This window comes from Gavia stellata, chromosome 10 (assembly GCF_030936135.1).
Source record: "Gavia stellata isolate bGavSte3 chromosome 10, bGavSte3.hap2, whole genome shotgun sequence".
Classification (NCBI taxonomy): domain Eukaryota; kingdom Metazoa; phylum Chordata; class Aves; order Gaviiformes; family Gaviidae; genus Gavia; species Gavia stellata.
The window spans coordinates 26,077,532-26,095,484 of record NC_082603.1 but is presented as its reverse complement, the minus strand read 5'-3'; the positions used below and the strand labels follow the sequence as shown (position 1 = coordinate 26,095,484).

Sequence of the window (17,953 nt, the reverse complement as noted above, 5' to 3'; positions counted from 1 at the left end):
GGCTGGAAACCCCCCAACCTGCCTGTGACCTCCCACCATCCCTATGCACAGAGGGACTATGGGTGCATCACACAGGCGGTGTGGGACAATGCTGGGGGATGGAGATGCTCGGAGATAGGGCTGGCAGGACCCACTCCCCCTCACCACCCCAAGCACCCCATTTCTGGTTCCTGGGGCTGATGGGGACACCGGCACCAGTACAAACCCCCCTGAGCCAGCCCTGCCTTTCAAGTCAAGCTGTTGCTCAGTCTGTGAACTGGCGTTACCGAGGGAGCAGCGGCTGGCACGGAGGGCAGGGAGAATTTGCAAGGGTAACAGCAGCCCCCACCACTCCCTGGCTGTTGTGCAAACACCACCGGGCTGCTTGTTTCCAAGCACCAAGCAGGTGAGAAACCGCAGTGGAGGGAGGGCAGGCAGGCTGCAGGCAGGGCTGCGCTGCCTGCATGGGGCTGGGGGGAAGGCAAGGCAGCCCCCCGCCCTGCTGTGCTCCCCAGGCAGAGGCTATTTATTGAAGGCAGCACTGAGATCGACTCCAGAAAATCATTTGTATCCAAGATGAAAAATTTATTTTTCTTTACAACATGGAGAGGGGCTCAGCCATGAAATGACAGGGAGTACAGCGCAGCCCCGGCCACTGCAGGGCCAGGAACCAACAGGGCTGTCGTCATGCCAGGGCAGGGAGACACCAGCCAGCACCTCTTTTAGGGGACAACACAGTGACAAGGTCAGGACTGGCAGAAAATGGGTGTAGGGGTAGATACATGCCCATGTGAGGGTGTAGTTACCACCTACAACACCAAGGCTGGGCACCAGCCCCAGTTCAATGGAACGTTGCAGTGGGGCACAGACCAGCCCCAGTGCCAGCCCCCTTGTCCTGCCAGCCCCCGCACAGGGACACCATGGGGACAGCGTGGGAGAGGTACAGTACAGACCTGCAAGGGTTTATCAAGGCATCGCTGTGCCACTGCCGGATCAGCAGCCCTGATCAGCCCCTGTGCCGCTTTATCTCCCAAACAGACCAAACAGATTTCCCCCCCTCCCTTCAAAAACAGCCCAGATCTCTATGTACAGACTCAGTGTGCTGTATCAGTACAAAAATATACACAAACTCTACAGATCCCAGCTCAGTAGATCAAAACACAGATATAAATCACAGTGCACAAGACAGCATCAGGCCCAGGGAGCAATGAGGTCCCCCCGAGAGCATGGCACACCTTGGGTGTACCCCGGCATGGTGGGGGGGCAGATCATCCTCCTGCCTCGTGGGGTCATTTCTGATCCAGCTGGCAGTACAGGTACATGGAAACCGCCATGGCCGCAACCTAGGGATGACAAGAGGCAAGTCAGCCCACCTAAGTGTGTCCCCCCCACCCAGCATGGGTTTGGGTCACAGCTCGTAGCATCCATCCCATGCACATAAGGAGGAAGAGCTGGGTGTGCCCAGGGAAGAAGGCTCAGTAGCCACCCTGGGGCATATGGTGGTCCATGGGGCTGCACCAGCCCCCTGCAGCCCCTCAGCCACCCAGGCTGGTCCCAGCCCCACCGCTCACCTCCAGGTACAAGGAGGAGGAGGCACCACAGTGATGCTCAGGCACTCACCTCCAAGGCAGCAATGCCAGCTGCCACACCACCCACCACACCTGCATTAGTCCTGATTTCTTCCAAGATCTGACTGAAACAACCCTGCAGAAGGCAACCAGGCAGGTGAGGATGAGCAAGGGGTAGCGATCTCCCAACTTCTGGGGCAAAACGTCGCCAGAAAGGGAGGTACAGTTCTCCAGCCTAGAGCTGCACAGCCATGGAGAAGGTCTGCAGGCTTCAGGGGGCAACTCACCTCAGCCGCTTCTCAGTCCAAAGCACAGTATTGGGGGGGAGGAGGGGAAGAGGCAGGGAAATCACCCAAAAAGACAGAGTGGTGCCTGGGTTCGTGCTCAGCTCCAGGCATGCCACCCTGCTGCAGAGCTCCCTTTAGGACCGGAGCAATGGTAGCATCTTTGCTTGTCTCCACCAGGGAGAAGCCAAGGCCACCACAGCATCCCCCAGGACTTAAAGCCCATGGGACCACCATGTCCAGAGCTGGGGCTGGAGCTGCAGGACAGATCTCCCTCCCTGTGCCAGGGCACACCCCAAATCAGGCTCTGCCAGAAGGCAAGAGCCACTGGCGTGTCCGTACCGGGACTTCTTCTGTTGCGGCAAGCGTGTCGTTGCAGGGCTGCAAGTTCCTACAGCAGGGCTCTGGGTAGGTTCCCTGTTCCTTATGCCAGGGGGAGTCGGTGAAGTCTGTGTAGTTATTCAGGCCACAGCAATGGACCTAAGAGGGAGAGAGAGGAAGGGATGGGGAGAGCATCCTGCAGGTCTCCCTCCTGGGTCAGACATGGTCTGGACCCCACTGCTCCATGGAGGGGGGTCACCCAGGTCAACTCATCTCTGGGGGGGTGCTCAATTGCCTTCTTGGGACCAGGATTTTGCCTCACACTCCAGCATGCACAGTTCTCACCCCAGCCATGGGACCAGTAGATCCAAAGCGGGTAGGTCCCAGGCACCTGGGAAGCTGATGGGGTGGTGACAGCTCACCACATCCAGGACTGCGATGGTGTCCCCATTCCCATCCCACTGGCCCACCCAGGTGTGCACCACCAAGCCTGTGCTGGGAGCATCCTGACCCACAGGTGGGAGCCCCAGGGTGCAGCGCACCTCTGTCATGGTGACATTCCAGATGTGCGTGAGACTCTTATCTGTCCCGTACTTCTCCTTCAGGAGAGGAGTCACCACAGCCGTCAGCAGTGTCTCTGCCTGGAAGAAGAGGCAGAGAAACACCATCAGAGAAAGTTCTGGGGAGCACCACAGAGCTGAGAACCCCTGTACTGGTCTCAGCCCATAGGGAAGAGACCAACCAGACCCAGCATGGTCAGGAGCATGTCACACCGTGTCCCTTTGTCCCGAGGACAGCGTGGCCTCTTCTCCACTAACCAGTGCTTTATGGCACCGTGGTCATTTATGACCTGTGAGTCATCTGATAAGCAGCATAACTGCAGGAGCCAGGAATGATGCTTGCCCTGCGGTTGACTTCTCCTGTGCCTAATGAGGCAAAGTCCACAAGGGTGGGAACAGTCACCTTTCTCCCCAGGTGGTTTCTCGGGTGCCTAATAAGGGGTTGAATTTGCTCAGCATGAAGCATTAGGGACTGCCTCTCCCCTGTGGCTCCTACCATCAGAGCTAGAAAGGCGTCAAGCCTCAGCTGGTACTGGGCTAAGGGTTTTGAAAGAAAGAAGTGGGTGAAACTTGTACCAAATCTTCATTTCTCTAGGGCAATGGGAACCCCTGTTCTCTCCAACCTCACCCAAGCCAGGCTGCCCCAGCCTGCCCACGTAGCTGGTGCCAGCAGGGACCAGCATCCCTTCCTCCTGCAGCAGTGCCCACCTCTCAGCTTCCCCATCCATGGGCAGCACTGCCAGCCCCTTAAAAGTCTCCTGTTTTCCCAAGGGGTGGGACAGGTCCCAGATTAGCCCAACCCGAGACTCAGATATGCCACTCACAAGACCTGTGTAGACCAGAGCCACCACGGCAGCAGCAATTTCGGCAATGAAGATGATCAGCACCACCGAGAAGAACTAGGATACAGCAAAGGGAGGGAGGTCAAAGCAACAGCCAGAGTCCACAGGGCCCCCAGGAACCCATCTGCTTCTCAAGGGCTGCAGGACCCTACCTCAGGGCTCAAGCCCTGTCTTATTGACTTCAGCTCTGCTCCAAGGCAGAAGCAGCACAACCTTGGAGTCCTCCAACCCTCCGTCTGCATGGGGCTGATCTCTCCAGACATGCTCCAAGAGAGACCTCTGCTCAGCACCAGCTTCTGCTTCCTTTCACCCCTGCCCAGGGCAGACTTTGGGTCCAGCATTGCCTTTCCAAGGTCTGCCCAGCCTTCCACCACATGGGCACATCCAAGGATCACATCTCCACAGAGAAATCTGTCTGTCCCTCAGATCTCCCCACCAGACACCCCGCTCAAAAGAGGCTTGATAAGGAGGTAAGTCAGGTCCATACCATCATCAGGAGACACTTGCTATCCTTCTGGGCACCGCAGCACCCGAGGAAGCCGATCGCCATCAGGATGGCACCAATGACGATGAGGAAGTAGCTCACATTCACAACCTGCAGGACGCTAGAGGAAAGCGCCCCAAATATATCCAGGAACGACTGACCATCCACTGTGACCCAGATGCCAACTCCCAGGAGGGTCCCGCCACCAAGCTGGGAGGAGAGAGACAATGTCAGCTCCCAGGCAGGCAGAGATCTGGGATTTGGGGAAGGTCCTGGCACAGGTATTTCTCCCCTCTGCAAGTTTCCACCGTACCAAAGCAAGACTTTGTGGCCACCGAGGGCAGCGCAGGGCGTTGCCCCCGCACGCTTGGGGTGGCTGGGTGGATCACTACCCCAAAACACACCCCACCACCAGCACATCCCCATCTGTGGTGTCACAGCTGCCCCATTCCCCAGCCCAAGGCATTTCGGTGCCAGCAGCAGAGCAGAAACCCCCATGCAGGGCTGCCAAGCCAGCAGTGCCACCAGCCACCCCCTGACCCCGGAGAAGCCCACATAGCCAGCTCAGACTCTGGCCACCATCACGCGGCCACAAGTTCCTCTATCCGGGGAAGCTGCCTCCTCACCCAGGGGAACAGCCGGGCAGCCCCTGGCCCCAGACATTCACACGCTCCCAGCAAGGTCAGCTCAGGGCTGCCTCCGGCCTGCCCCAGCCCTGCCCGCCACCCCCTCGACCTTCCCCACCAGCCCCAAGTCCTGGCAGGAGCTTCATGGAGGGAGTGTTTCACCAGGGCAAGCCTGGAGGCTCTGCACCCCCCCTTCCCAAGGCTATATCCCACTGCACCCCCTTCCAGGTGGCTCCATTGCTCCTGCAGAGCCAGGGTAGCTCTCAGGAGCTCCACTACCCTTTGCCCTGGGTGGGAGAAGAGGCTGTGTGTGCTACGGAGACCCCCGATATCCAAGACCCGCAACACCACAGGTTGCTGTCATGCACATGGGCAGCCCCCCTACAGAGACAGAGCCCCCCAGGCAGGGACCCAGCAAACCCCCCTGCTCTGGGGCACACGGCACCCCTCACCAGCGCTTTAACACAGGCAAGGACACGGGTGGCTGATGCAACAGCCACTGTCCCTAGAGCCCAGCACAGTCCCCTGGGCTTTGGCCAGAGCTGGGCACACCACTGGAGCGAGAGACCCCCGCAAGCCCAGGGCTCCAGTCCTCAGCTCGGGGCCAGAGACCAGATCTCACACCCCACCGGGGTCCCAGGAGCGCAAGTCCCACCCGCGCCCAAGTGCCTACAATCCCCCACAGAAAGGGACACGGAGGGGCAGGAGAGCCCACACGGGCAGGCTTTGCCCACCCCACGCCTGGCTCAGGGTGCTCCCCAGGCGCTGCTCTCGCACCCCCGTTTCCCGGGGCGGACGAGGTGGCTGCCAGGCTCGGCCCCCCCGGGCAGGACAGCAGCTGGGGTGCACTTACAAATATGGCCAGGTTGAAGAGGATCATCATGACCTTGATAAAGGTGAAGCACCCCATCTTTGCGCCTGGGGAGAGCAGAGAGAGGTTATGGGGGAGCCCCCACCCCGACACAGCCACTGCCCTGCTGCGAGCATGGCTCATCCCCCCTCCAGGGGAGTCTGGGGGCTCCCCATGGGCAAAGGGGGGGGAACCCCCAGGGTCCACTCCCCGAAACGCCGAGCCCAGCCTACCTGAGTGGAGAGCAGGTCCCCGAGTCCCGTCCCAGCCCGCCCCGACCGCACTGCCACCCCCGCCCCGCCGCTGCCGCCCTTTAAGCGGGCGCGGCCCCGGGGCCGCCTGCGCCGCCGCAGCCCCCCCCGCCCCGCCCGGCCCGGCCCCCGCCGGGGCCACCCCTCGGGGGTGGCGAAGCCACGCGTGTCCCTGGGTGCCTGGTGGCTTGCTGCCCTCTGCCGCCGGAGCCGCTCGCCCCGGCCGGCTGCTGCTCGCGCCCATCGCCGCGGCCTCTTGGCGCGGGGTGGGGGATATGATGTCCCCAGTGCCACTGCTGCTGTGAGCTGACAGCCCTCGCGGGGCCCACGCGTGTGCCCCTGCCTGTGTCACCACTTAGCCCCCACTCAACAGGGCCCTACGGAACAGGAGGCTGGGACCCCCAGGATGGGGGCTTTGGGGGGCAACGGTATCAGTCCCGGGGGGGCTTCGCCCCATGGCGGATGCTGCAGCCGTGGCAGGGGTGCCACCCCGCTGCCCTGCTCTGTAGGCACATCGTGGTTGGGGTTTTCCAGCCATGGACAGCCGCAGAGGTCAGAGCCCCCCTGTCTCTGCCACCCACTCCCGGCAAGACCACAGTTCGTGACCCCGTCTTCCCCGGCTGGTGCTGTGGGTGCGCTGCTGGCCCCACTGCTCGGTACTGCTCAGGCAGGGATCTCTCCAAAACCCGAATCTCCAACCTCCTGGGCCAAAACAGAAGCAGGCAGAGGAGGGCACGGGGGAACGGCCATGCGAGGCAGTTTGCAAAGGAAAAGCCCAAGATTTATAAGCCGTCCCTAACTGTTGCGCAGGAAGGCAGATTTTCGCTGGCGGGGACACATCAGGGTGACAGCAGGAGAGGACAGTGACAGCCACAAGAGATGCCAGCACTGGAGCAGGTCAGCAGAGACCTGCCATTGCCTAAGGGCTGCCAAAAGTGATTTTCTTTGAAAAGATGCTTTGAAGCAGGGCTGGTTTCCCATGGAGGGGAGCTGCAGCAAGGAGCCTAGCAGCCTACGGGGGGGATGCTGGGTCCCCAGGCCTGACTGGTTCTTGCCCATCCAGCACACCTTTGGGGCAGGGGCTCGTGTTGGTCCCCTCCCCAGCACCCACAGTGTGTCCCTTCAGCTTGTCATCAAACGGAGAAGCGATGCAGGAGGCTGGGGAGCCCTTGTCCTGCAACAGCAAGCGGCGAACGCAGGCTCTGGGTGCTCGGCACACTCCACCCCACGACCGGCTGCCCCAAGACCTCACAGCACATTCCCTGCCTGGCCATAATGATACATTTCAGCAGGATGAAGTCAGCCCTGTTGGGCTCCAGCCAAAGCCCAGTGGCATTTGGGGGAAGCCTTCAACCCTCCCAGGCACCCTGGGTATTAATGCAACCTGTGCTGGAGCTGGGGGCTTTAACCCTTTCCCCCTTGCTGCCTGCAGTCTCAGCCCTTCCCTGCAGCAGCTGCCTGTCCAGCAGTGTGAGCCCAGCTGCCACAAAGCCACTCGGAGTGAGGGGTTGAGCCTTCATCCCTCTCCCAAAGGGGGATCACTGCCCCCTAAATGCAAATGAAGGCCCCCATCATATTGCCCCTCTCCCTACAGTTGCCCATCCCAGCCTGACCTTATTAGCTGCACACAATCCCCCCACCCCGAAAAAAATTTTTGGCAAATACGTAAATACCTGCTGTCATTCCCAATGGTACCCAGCCACAGGGAAAATCAAAGGGTGAGCCACAGGCTGCTCCACTTGCCTTCCCAGTGCCTGGCGCCGCAGCCTGGGATTTGGCCGCACCCCAGCGTCGCCCATCCGAGCCCCATTAGGGAGCCGGGGCTGGATTTTCTGGCTCTCCAGGAAGGCCTGGCCTGACCACGGCAGGACGAGCCCGATGACATTCCCACATCCCCCATCCCCAGCAGGGCCCTGCCACTTCCCCACTGTCCCCGTCCCCACACGCAGCCCAGCTGGACCCCGAGCATCCCCTTTATGGAGCACAGGGATGCCTCTCACCGAGCGTGGGTAGCACTGCTCCTCCCCAGCAACTCGACCCTGGGAGGCTGAGAGCAGGAAAGTGGCCTAAGTGGTCGCCCCCGAGGAGGTCCTCTGTCCCCAGCCTGGCCACTAGCCCATACCCGGGGGAGCGCAGGAGCCAGGCACGTGTCTGGTGTCAGGATCCAGCCACGGTGTCTGCACTGAACACCCCTCCCTGGGCTTTGCTTCAAGGAAAAGCTACAAGCTCCGCTCCCAGCCTCATGCCTCTTCTGGCCTGTGTTTTTGCCTTTTGAGCGTTCAAGTGCAGAATTCCCACCCTGCTGATGATCCCGGGCCTTGGCATCCTCCGGTTAACGGCTGGGTTCCCTGTGGGCACAGGACCCTCCTACCCAGGGCTCCAGGGAGGCAGTGCAGGCAGCTGCCGGCTGCATGGAGGAGGCATTTCGGAGCAGCCATCCATTCCTCTGTACAGGCAAATCAGCCTGTGGTGCTAACAAAGCATCTGCTTGGGAATAGGTGGGGGGAACCTAAACCAGCATCTCACACCCAGCAGGGCACAGGGCACCCTAGCAGCCCTCCCACCAGCGGGGCTTGCTGGAGCCTGCTCAGCCCCCTGCATGAATTAGCAATTGCTAATGAGCCTGAGCAACCTGCCAGCAAGTGAGGCCAGGGGGGTGCTGAGCTGGGCTTGCTTGACTTAATGCCATCCACAGGGACGCAGCTGAGGCACAGGGGGGGATGTCCCCTGTGCCCAGTTTCCCTCCTGGCAAAGCACTGGGTAACAAGCCCCAGGCAGGGCCAGCCACGGGGACCCGACCAGCCTGGGATTGATGGGATTTTGGGGTAGCCCCAGCCAGGTAAGCCCCTTGCAAAGGACTTTCACGTGTGTGTTTTGGGCTGGCAGCATCTGTCCAGCTGTCTGTCCGGTGTTCAGTTGCCTGGAGAGTGGTGGATGGATGGACACCCTGCAATGTGCCGGAGGTGAACCTGGCTTTTGATTTGCAGATGGAAGTTACTGAATGTTGCAAATTTGTGCTGAATTCATCACTTCCCTCGTCCTGCTGGGGAGAAACAAAACTCTACAGGAGGCAAAAGGTTCTGACATCTTGAAAATGAAGTATTTCAATTCTCAGCTTCGAAAGGACTCCAAGCATTTTGGCTGGAGAACTGGAGAAATCACCGAATCCCCCACCCTGGGAGGGACTGGGCAGTGGGACCACACCAATTTCCTTACAGCTGCAGCTCCCACTTCAGGGGAACCCTCCCCATTTCCGTGGCTATGTGCAAAACCACAGCTTGAGTCCAGAAAATGGGAGCTGCCCCATCTGGTGCCATGATCTGTGCCACGCAGAGCCCAGGGTGTAAATATGGGGGCAATAAATGGGGGCTACGAGCGTGCCCCAGCAGTGCATCCCCCCAGTGTGAGGCCCTCAGGGTAAGGATCCGATCCTGTGCCTTACATAGCTGATTTTAATCATGATGCTGTTTCTAGCTGTGTGTTAATAATGCAATTAAAGAGGGACTTGATGACATCTCCCTGCCCATGTATTGGGCTGAGCTTCTTGCCACGCGTTTGCGCCCTGCAGCAAGTCCCCTGTGCCTGCCCTGCCGCTGGCCGCCTGCCAGCACCCCTCCGGATAAGGTTTTCTTGTTTCTCACATGTGTCCAGCCAGTAAATCCCTCCCAAATTCATTAACGGCGGCTGTGTAGAGGCACCAGCTGCTGTAAAGCCGAGCCGGGTGGGTTCGGAGATACGGAGGGCTGCACCACGGGGTCACATCAGGACAACCCTGTGCCCGAGCGCTTATGCTCTGGGGGCTGCTGCAGGCGAGAACCACGCTGAGAAGCCTTGGCCATCTTCTTAATATCTCACCAGCGAGGATGGCTGGGGCCGCCCGGTTGATGGAGCTTTCTCCCGCCATGGGTTGGTGTGTGGGACCTGCCCCAATCTTGGAGCTCAGTGCCGGTGTTGAGGAGCCATCGGTCCCTGGTGCCGTGCCGAGATGCCCTGCACAGCAGTCTCTCCTCCGGCACTCACTCCGGCAGCTCCTGGCGCCTGCCATGCTGTGAAGCTTCAACCCTGCAGAGGCACGCAGGAAAGAGTCCCAGTGCCAGCCCCAGGCAGCGCCCCAAGCCTTTCCTTATGTTTCTCCAGCTTTTTCCAGTGCCTCTCTCCCCAGGCTCCGAGGTACCCCCAGCCTAGCCGGGCAGCTCAGCGGCAGTGGCAGAGCATGGCTGTAGGAGCAAGCGGCTCCCGGCTGCCCGCGGGTGCCGTGCTGGGAGGTTGTTTGAAGAAGCACCTGGCTCTTCCTAAACCAAAACCCACAGAGGCCAGAGCTCACTCCTGGGGACCCTGGGAGAAAACAAGAGAGAGGGAGTTTTCCTGCTCCTAAAGAGAAGAGAAAGCATGGCCCCATCCAAAGGGGGGAACAGAGATGAAACAAAAAAAGGTGATTCCAAAATGTCAGTGGAAATCAAACATCATTTCTCTCTGATTTCTCAAGCTGGGAAGGGCTCAGTCTGGTTTCATAGCCTCACTTACTCCAGCTGGGCACGTTAACAACTCTATTTATGCTCTATTTATTTGCAGCCATGTGGCTAACTTCCCCTGGCTGCTGCTGGGAAGCATGGCATGAGTGTGGCCAGCACATTTTGCGGCCAGGTAGCCCATGGATGGGATGACGCTGAGCAGCCCCTGCTGCTTTGGGAAGGATGGGGCGGGCAGCCAAGATGGGTGGGTGCCTGCCAAGCATTCCCTGGAGATGCTCCCACCAAGAGATGTCCCTCCAGCCAGGAGAGGAGAGGGGCTTGCAGCAGGGCATGGGGACCCCAGCAAGGAGGCGTGTCCCTCTCCCACCCCATATCCCATCCCAGGCTGTAAAGGCAGTGAGCAAAGGGGGACTCGAAGGGAAACGGGGTGCAAGGTGCAAGGATGCCTCCTCCTGCACACCCCACAGAAAAGCAAAGGCCGGTTGAGTCAAAGGCAAAGCTCTCATTGCAATGAGAGCTGCTTATTAAGCAAATGAGGAAGGATCTGTAGCTAATCAGGCCTGACAAGCAGGACCTCTGCTTGCTCAATAAAGAGCAGCAAAGACCTGAAGTGTCTTTTACTTCTTCAGAGGGTGCTGCCTGAGGGCCCTCTGCCCACCCTGGGGAATGCACCCGCCTCTGGGCTGGAGTGAGGTGGGGGTTTAAATTAAGAGTGTAGGGGTGACACAGGGTGAGGGACAGCCCGCGGTGGAGGAGTTTTGGGAATGATCCTGCTGCAGTGCAACTGGAGTGGGGGGTAAAGGGTGCTCTGAGCGCTGGGGCATGTCTGGAGGCAAAAAAGGAGGAGAGGCCCTGGGACAGGAGCTGGCCATGCTGGGGAGGGCTGGGGTGATGCTCAGCCCCATCCATTGGGGAGGGGGGCAATGGGACTGGGCTCCACCAGGAGATGGTGCCTTTGGGTTTGGGGACCCTGAGGCAGATTGGGATGGGAAGATGTGTACTGCTGGGTGTGAGGTATCCCATTCAGTAACCTGGGAAGAGGAGATGGTGGCTCTCATGCCTGAGTGTTCACCTGCCCCAGAACGCTGGGACTGTGTTAATTCCTGGCCTGTATGTAGGGTTGACCCTAGGATAGGATGGGTAGTAATATCAGATGGTGATGTACCTACCAGCCTCCCCAGCTTTAATCCTCTCCCAGGAGGAAAACACCTCCTCACCTTTCCCCAGGCAGCCCCTAGAGTGCTGGCACTGTGTCCAGCCCTGTTTGGCCTGACAGTCCCTGTGGGACAGGCTGGGGAGACCAAGCAGGGCTTTAGGCACCCAGCAAAACCCCATCATCCCCAATGGGGCACAGGGGACACGACTGGGGCAGCCCCAGGCAGGGAAGCACGGCAGGAGGGGAGGGCAGCGTCTGGCTGTTTGCAGCCAACTCTGGCTCCATCCCGGCAGCTGTGGCAGCAGCGCGGTGCCAGCAGGAGCATGGTACGGGGAGAAAAAGACCTTTTAAACCTCGAAGACCAGCAGCTGGGCTGGATCCAGGCTGGGGAGTGGGGCAGTGGGGGCTGTGTGCTGGCTGGGGAAATGCAGCTGGGGTGAAATCCCCTGGGATGCTGCTGCCCTGCACAGTCAGGCCACGCACTGTGGGGAACGGCGGGGGGAGTTTGCTGAAATTATGGGTGAGAAGGTCCGTACATCTCCTGCATTGCTCTGCTGGCCTCTGTGCCTCCATTTTCCCAGCCCTTCCCCAGCACCTGGGGTGCCCCTTTGGACCTCGTGCCGCCCCTGCACTGCTCCAGCACTGGCCTGGATTCAGCCAGAGTGCACTTCCAGAGCTCGTGTTTAAGGTATTGTCTATTTTTAGGATGCCCAACCTGCGGCAAAGACAAGGAGCAACTGCCAGTTTGGAGAAGTCGGTGTGAGAAGCAAGGATTAAAAAAACCCAAACCTAAGCCTCTGCACCTCTGGGAACATCACATCAACTTCACCGTGCCTCACAAACAATCAAATATTGGGACAGCTCGGCCATGCCCCCGTGTACCTGGCTCTGCTGAGACTCACCGAGACACAGAATCACTAAGGTTGGAAAAGACCTGTAAGATCATCAAGTCCAACCATTACAAAAAAAAAAAAAAAACCCCAAACCAAAAAAAACCCCCACAAACAACCACACACGAACCACCTCAGGGCAGAGGCACCCCAGGCATGGGTATCCCCTGGCTGGAAGTGAGCTGAGAACTGATGTTCTTGTTGCACGCGACAGCACTGCTGTTGCCACGGGCTGGCGATGTGCACTTCCCCGCTGTGGCTGAGCTTGGCCCTTTCTGTATGAGCCCTGCCAGCCCCCTCCAAGCTGTCTGCCCTGTTATATTTAATTGTTGCCTTGTTAATTTTTAAGGAGCCTTGCTGCATGCGGGAGCTCTCTGTGCTGTTTTATGGGGTGCCCAGGCCTTACCCCGGATCTGGGGAACATTTCTGAGCAAATGCTCAGGAGGAGAGTGAGGAACCGGAGCATCCCTGGGCTGGGATTCTTCGTAGGAGCTCTTGCCTGTCCTGTGCGTGTTTTTGATCCTGGCTAAAGGATAGGGTTCTCTTTGGGGGGGCTGGGTGCTGGGGCAGGGAGAGCTGGCTGGTATGGGGCGGGGCGGGGGGGGAATCCATGGGGTGCTGGTCCTCCTCTGTCTTATAGCATCCCTAAGGATGGATGGAGACCCCCCCATCCCTCAGAGGAGGCAATTTGGGAGCAGAGATGCTGCATCTGGGGATGAAATCATCCACCTATTCTGAGAGTTCCCCCCCCTCCCCGGTAGCCGGGCGCCCCCCCCCGCCGCGCTGCGGCGGGGGGGGGCGCCCGGCTACCGGGGAGGGGGAGGAGGGACGCTGACATCACCGCCGGAGCGCGGCTCGGCGGGGCCGGGGCGGCTCCGCTCCCGTTCTCCGCTCCCGCCGGGGGAGCCGCCGCGCCCGGTAAGGGGGGGGGGGGGGGGGGCGCGGGCAGCGGGAGGGCTCTGTCTGGGCGGCGGGTGGATGGTCGGACGGGTGGATGGTCGGACGGATGGATGGACAGACAGACGGATGGACAGACAGACGGATAGCCCCGCAGCTGCTGCTCGTCATCCAGCCCTCCATCCGTCCCTCTTCCCTGGGAAGCTGGGGGGCAGCGGGTCGGCAGCAGCTGTCTCTCTAGAAGGAATATTTTAAAATGCACCCAAAAAACGGAACAAAAAAAAAAAAAAAAAACCACCACCCAAAACCACCCGAAAATCCTATATCTTCATCCACTGGCTCCATGTAGTGATGCCGGGCTGGAGCTGCCGGAGGGGAGCCGCGTGCGGCGGGAGGTTTCTCAGCACATATGTCTATTTTAAAAGCCCGTGGCGTGATCTCTTGCCCTACTTTCCAGACTCTTGCCGGCACTTTCCTTGCACGCAGCGGCCGAGCCTTGCTGGCGGGAGCTCCCCGGGAAGCGGGAGCTGGGCAAGCTGCTGGGCTGTCCCTGGCATGGGGTGGCTGGGATGGGGGACAGGGCGGTGGGGTTGGGGTCAAGACAGCGGTTTGGTTGCTAACGCGCTGCCTTTCTCTCCAGCAGAGAGAAGGAGGTCTCCAGCGCCAAGCAGATGAGACCAGGCTGAGAAGAGGACGGCACATTTGTAGCCAGCGCCCCGATTAGCATCGTTTGCTCCCCTTCATTTGCCCCGGTGATGAAAAGGCTCTGTGCCCACACCTGAGCCAATCCTGCTGAGCCCTGGGCACCAGCGTGGCTCCGCAGCAATTTTGGGGCTGGAGGGGTCAGGAGCCGCTCTCCAACGTGGAGATTTTCCAACACTGAGATTTTATTCTGCTTGAGCAGGGAAGGGAGCGCTCCCATTCCCGCTGCGTTGCCCCAGCCCGGCCATACCTGTTCTGTGTGGGCACCCCGGGCCCCCGATGCCTGGCTGGATTCAGGCAGCGTGACCCACACCACGCCACGCCATTGCCATGGCCTCCTCGGACGGGCTGCAGTACCGGGCTCTCTACGAGTACCAGAAGGACCGGGAGGAGGACCTGGCACTGTGCCCTGGGGACGTGCTGACGGTCAGCAGGGCCGGACTGCTCAGCGGCCCCGACTACAAGGACGGGGATGAGCGCAGCCCCCAGGGTTGGCTCCACGGCCTCAACGAGCGCACCAAGGAGCACGGCAACTTCCCCGGCACCTACGTGGAGTACCTCGGTCCCACACGCATTGTCGCCACCGCCACCAAGGCCAGGCCACGGCCCTTGCCCCCACCACCCGCTGGGACCCCCGCACCCTGGGGTGAGTGCTGGGGGAGCGGGAAGGTGGGAGCCCATGGGTGGGTGTCCCTTGCAAGATGGCGAGGGTGATGTGGAGCCCGGGTGCATGCTTGCTTTTGGGATGGCTCAGTGGGAATCCGCCCTTGGGATGGGGTGGCACCAGAAAGAGGAGCTGCCCTGGGAATTATTCGCCCCGGTGCATCGAGGCAGTCGCAGGAGGGGCAGGGGGTTCCTGGGGTGTCACTCCCCCTGAGACAAACACGCTGCAGGGGTTGCTCCTCTCCAGCATCCCGGGCTGGCTGCTGTGCTGGCATGGGATAGCTGAGGGGGGTCCGTGTCTGTAAGAACGCAGGAAAAGATGCAGGAGCCCTTTGGCCCCCCAGGGAGGAGCAGAAAGCCCCATGGCAGTCCCTGGGGACCTTTTCTTCCAACTGCTCTTCTCCCCCCTGCTGCGGCACCTGATTCTGGCTGCTTTCGGTGGCCGGGTGAGTGCTGGCACCCAGCCAGCTCCTGGCCTCGCAGTCACTTTGTGCAAGCTGGGACAGGGGATGGTCTGGGCACACGGTGGGGTCAGTCCCCATGGGGGTCCTCCATCCCCGGGGGCTGCAGCACGGCACTAGGGGGAATATTCGGCAGGGCCTTTCCTGGCGTGGGGACCCCAGCCATTTCTCCGCCGGGATCTGCTAAGTTCGTGGAGCCGCTCTGCCCTCATCACTTACCGTGGCCAAGAGCGTTGGGGCTGGGAGGGATTTCACAGCAGTTGCATAATGTATCCAAGCTAAAAAAAATAAATAAAAAAGGCAAAGTAAGAAACTCCCCTTCCAGCCAAGCACGACCCAGCAACCGCAGCCAAAGCCGTGGTGCTCTCCTTCCCCAGGAGACATCACTGGGGGGACAGTGGCACCACCGTTAGCCGTGGCTGTCCAAAACCTGCCCGGCTGCCGGCCCGGTGCCTTGGGCACCCTCATTGCCCGGTTTGGGACCAAGGCGCAGATGTGGTAACCAGAGAGGCTGTTTCCCTCCTGGGCTAGCTGGGCATGGGGGGTATCTTGGCCCCGGGTTTAGAGGGGCACCCACTGACAAGGAGTCCATCCCCCTCCAAGATATGTTCAAGGCCCCCTTGCCACCATGATTTAAGAGGGTGGGGGCCACCTGGTCCCTGGGCTGAGCACGGCAGGACTCAGCTGGCATGGGGCAACTCCTTCCCCTGACACCATCCACCACTGCGTATGGGGTTTGCCATGTGGATCCTGCCCCTCAGGCCCCCCAAAAGGGGGAGACAGGGATGCTGGGAAACCCCCTCTGCCTCCCCTCACCAAAAGAGGGGTGCTCCTCCCTGACTGATGTTCCAAGTGTGCCGAGGCAGACACGGCCCTGGGTCAGCGAGCAGCTATGTGCTGCCATCGCAGGGGGGAGGAGGCCACTTTTAGGGGGTCAGCCCCCTTCCCAGCTAAACTCACTGGCATGCAAGAAGCCCTCTGCCCCTGGCTATTTGGCAGGCAGAGCCCCACCATCTCAGTGCTGTAGTATGGACAACTTGGGTCAGACAGGAGCAGACCCAAGGGCTCTCCAGCCCCACTCACCAGTATTTTTAGAGATGGGAGAGCATGGAGCCACCCTCTTGCTTCTGCCCCTGCTGCCCATCACTGTTGCCTCGCGCCTGCCCCACACAGGGTGCGGTATGGGCTCCTCTCCGAGGGGCTGGGAGATGTGCCCAGGGGACCCCTGACCACAACTGCCAGGGATGTGGAGATGTCCCACAGATCCAGGCACGTCCCCAGCAGCAAGTGCAGCCTGGCTGGAGAGCCTGGCCGGTACGGAAGGTCTTGGTGCAGGAGCTCCAGCCCGGTGTGCGCTTGGGCGAGAGGATAACTACTTAAAATTTAAAAAAATGTAAAACCGAGATTTTTTTAATAGGGAAAAACCCACTAAAACCAGGTTTTGGGGTAGGTTGGGGAGGGTGCTGCCATCTGCAGGACATCCTCTGGCCATGGTCTTGTGTCCAGACCCACTGTCCAGGGGGATGTTGGGTGCTGCCTCCCCAGTGCTGTGCCGTGGGGTGCCACTCCATGGGGCACCCTTCCTGGGGTGATGCCGGGGTGCGTGGGTGCCTTGGCAGGGGACATTCCTGGCCCACAACCACATCTTTCTGTAGCAGCAGAGCAGCATGTACCGTTTTATGTCGGTTTAAACCCAAACTTCCCGGCTGGTGGGATTTCCCTTAGAGTAAAAATCTCCAACATGCTCTTAGAAGAGAAGGGCCTTTTTTCTTTTTCTTTTTTTGGAAAATTCTTCCCGTACTGTTTCCATTCCCAGACGGAGGTTTTGAGGGACATTTGTTTTGGCTGGCCCAAATGCTTATTTTTCTGCGACAGCGGCGTACCGCCCTGCGTGCCCTCAGTGCCCACTGAGCCCCAGTGCCGGTTGGGAACCCTGGGGACCCCGAGCAGGGTGAAGCCGCGGGGGGACCCCTGAATGGGAGAGAGACACTGCATTTCCCAGCCATGCCCCGGAGCCAGGCCTGTCTCTGTGGGGAGGAATGGTCTTTTTTTAATGAAATAACATCCTAAAAATGGCTCTGTGGCAGATCCAAGTCCCCAGGGGACTTCCCAGGAGCTCAGCGGCTATTTCGCCCCTGCCTGGTTGTCCCAGGCGGCATCACTGCTGCAAGGCATCACCTCCGCTTCACCCAGGGCTGGAGCCGAGTGGTGCTTCAGGATGCTGGGGTCCAGCCTGGCACCCTGAGGGGAGAGGATGGGCTAAAGCTCCAAGCTGAGCTTGGGGCCATTCCTGCTGTTTCCACCAAGGGGAAACAGGTGGTTATTTTTTACCATTGCCACCTTTCCCCAAGCCGTTACCTTGGAGGCCAAAACCCAGTTTTCCCTAATCAAAAAACCACCCCTGTGGTGGGGACATTTTCCACGGGGTCCCAATCACCTGCTTTGCTTTAAACCCTGAAATCTTCCCCGTTCCCACCTGAGGCACCCGCACATCCCCATCAGATGGCGGAGGAGACCCTTTTGCCAGGCTTGGGGGTCAGCCACCTGTGAGCTGGAGGTCTGCATCCCTCCCCATTCTCCAGGGAGCACCAGGGCATCACTGCGGTGAAGATCAGAGCCTGGATCCACGCGTCGCAGCCAGATTGTGTTTTTGCAAAAGGTCAAAGGCAGCGTGGCCCTGCCCAAAGTCCCTTTTTCTTTCTTATTCATTCCTTAAAATTGTTATGGCTCTTTTGGCTTCATAAGGGAGCTCCCTGCCTTCTGCCAGGCAGGAAAAATCAAAGACAGAATGAACCTAACAAGGGAGTTGGCCGGGCTGGAGCACACCTCACTAGGGGGAAAGGTCACACTCAGGCTTTATATAATTTGCTATAATTTTTTAAAATATATTTCTAGCAGAACAGACCTGCTCACCACATAAAACAGGTAAAGAGCTCTCGACCCATCA

General features: G+C 59.7%; 2 protein-coding genes across 2 annotated transcripts in view; one reads left to right on the top strand and one right to left on the bottom strand.

The window, feature by feature from the left end:
* Positions 1-1,268: 1,268 nt before the first annotated feature.
* Positions 1,269-5,574, bottom strand: TSPAN1 (tetraspanin 1). The gene is made up of 7 exons (XM_059822250.1): positions 5,518-5,574; positions 4,042-4,248; positions 3,537-3,611; positions 2,695-2,793; positions 2,174-2,311; positions 1,600-1,683; positions 1,269-1,322 (listed from the first exon to the last, which is right to left on the bottom strand). Exons 1-7 carry the CDS (start codon positions 5,572-5,574, stop codon positions 1,269-1,271), a joined length of 714 nt encoding a protein of 237 aa, XP_059678233.1.
* Positions 5,575-12,717: 7,143 nt separating this feature from the next.
* PIK3R3 (phosphoinositide-3-kinase regulatory subunit 3) overlaps positions 12,718-17,953 on the top strand; it is a 78,603-nt gene continuing 73,367 nt past the window's right edge. Inside the window, 3 exon segments of the mRNA XM_059821613.1 lie at positions 12,718-12,789; positions 14,085-14,207; positions 14,210-14,528. Coding sequence (XP_059677596.1) covers positions 12,718-12,789; positions 14,085-14,207; positions 14,210-14,528 — 514 coding nt within the window.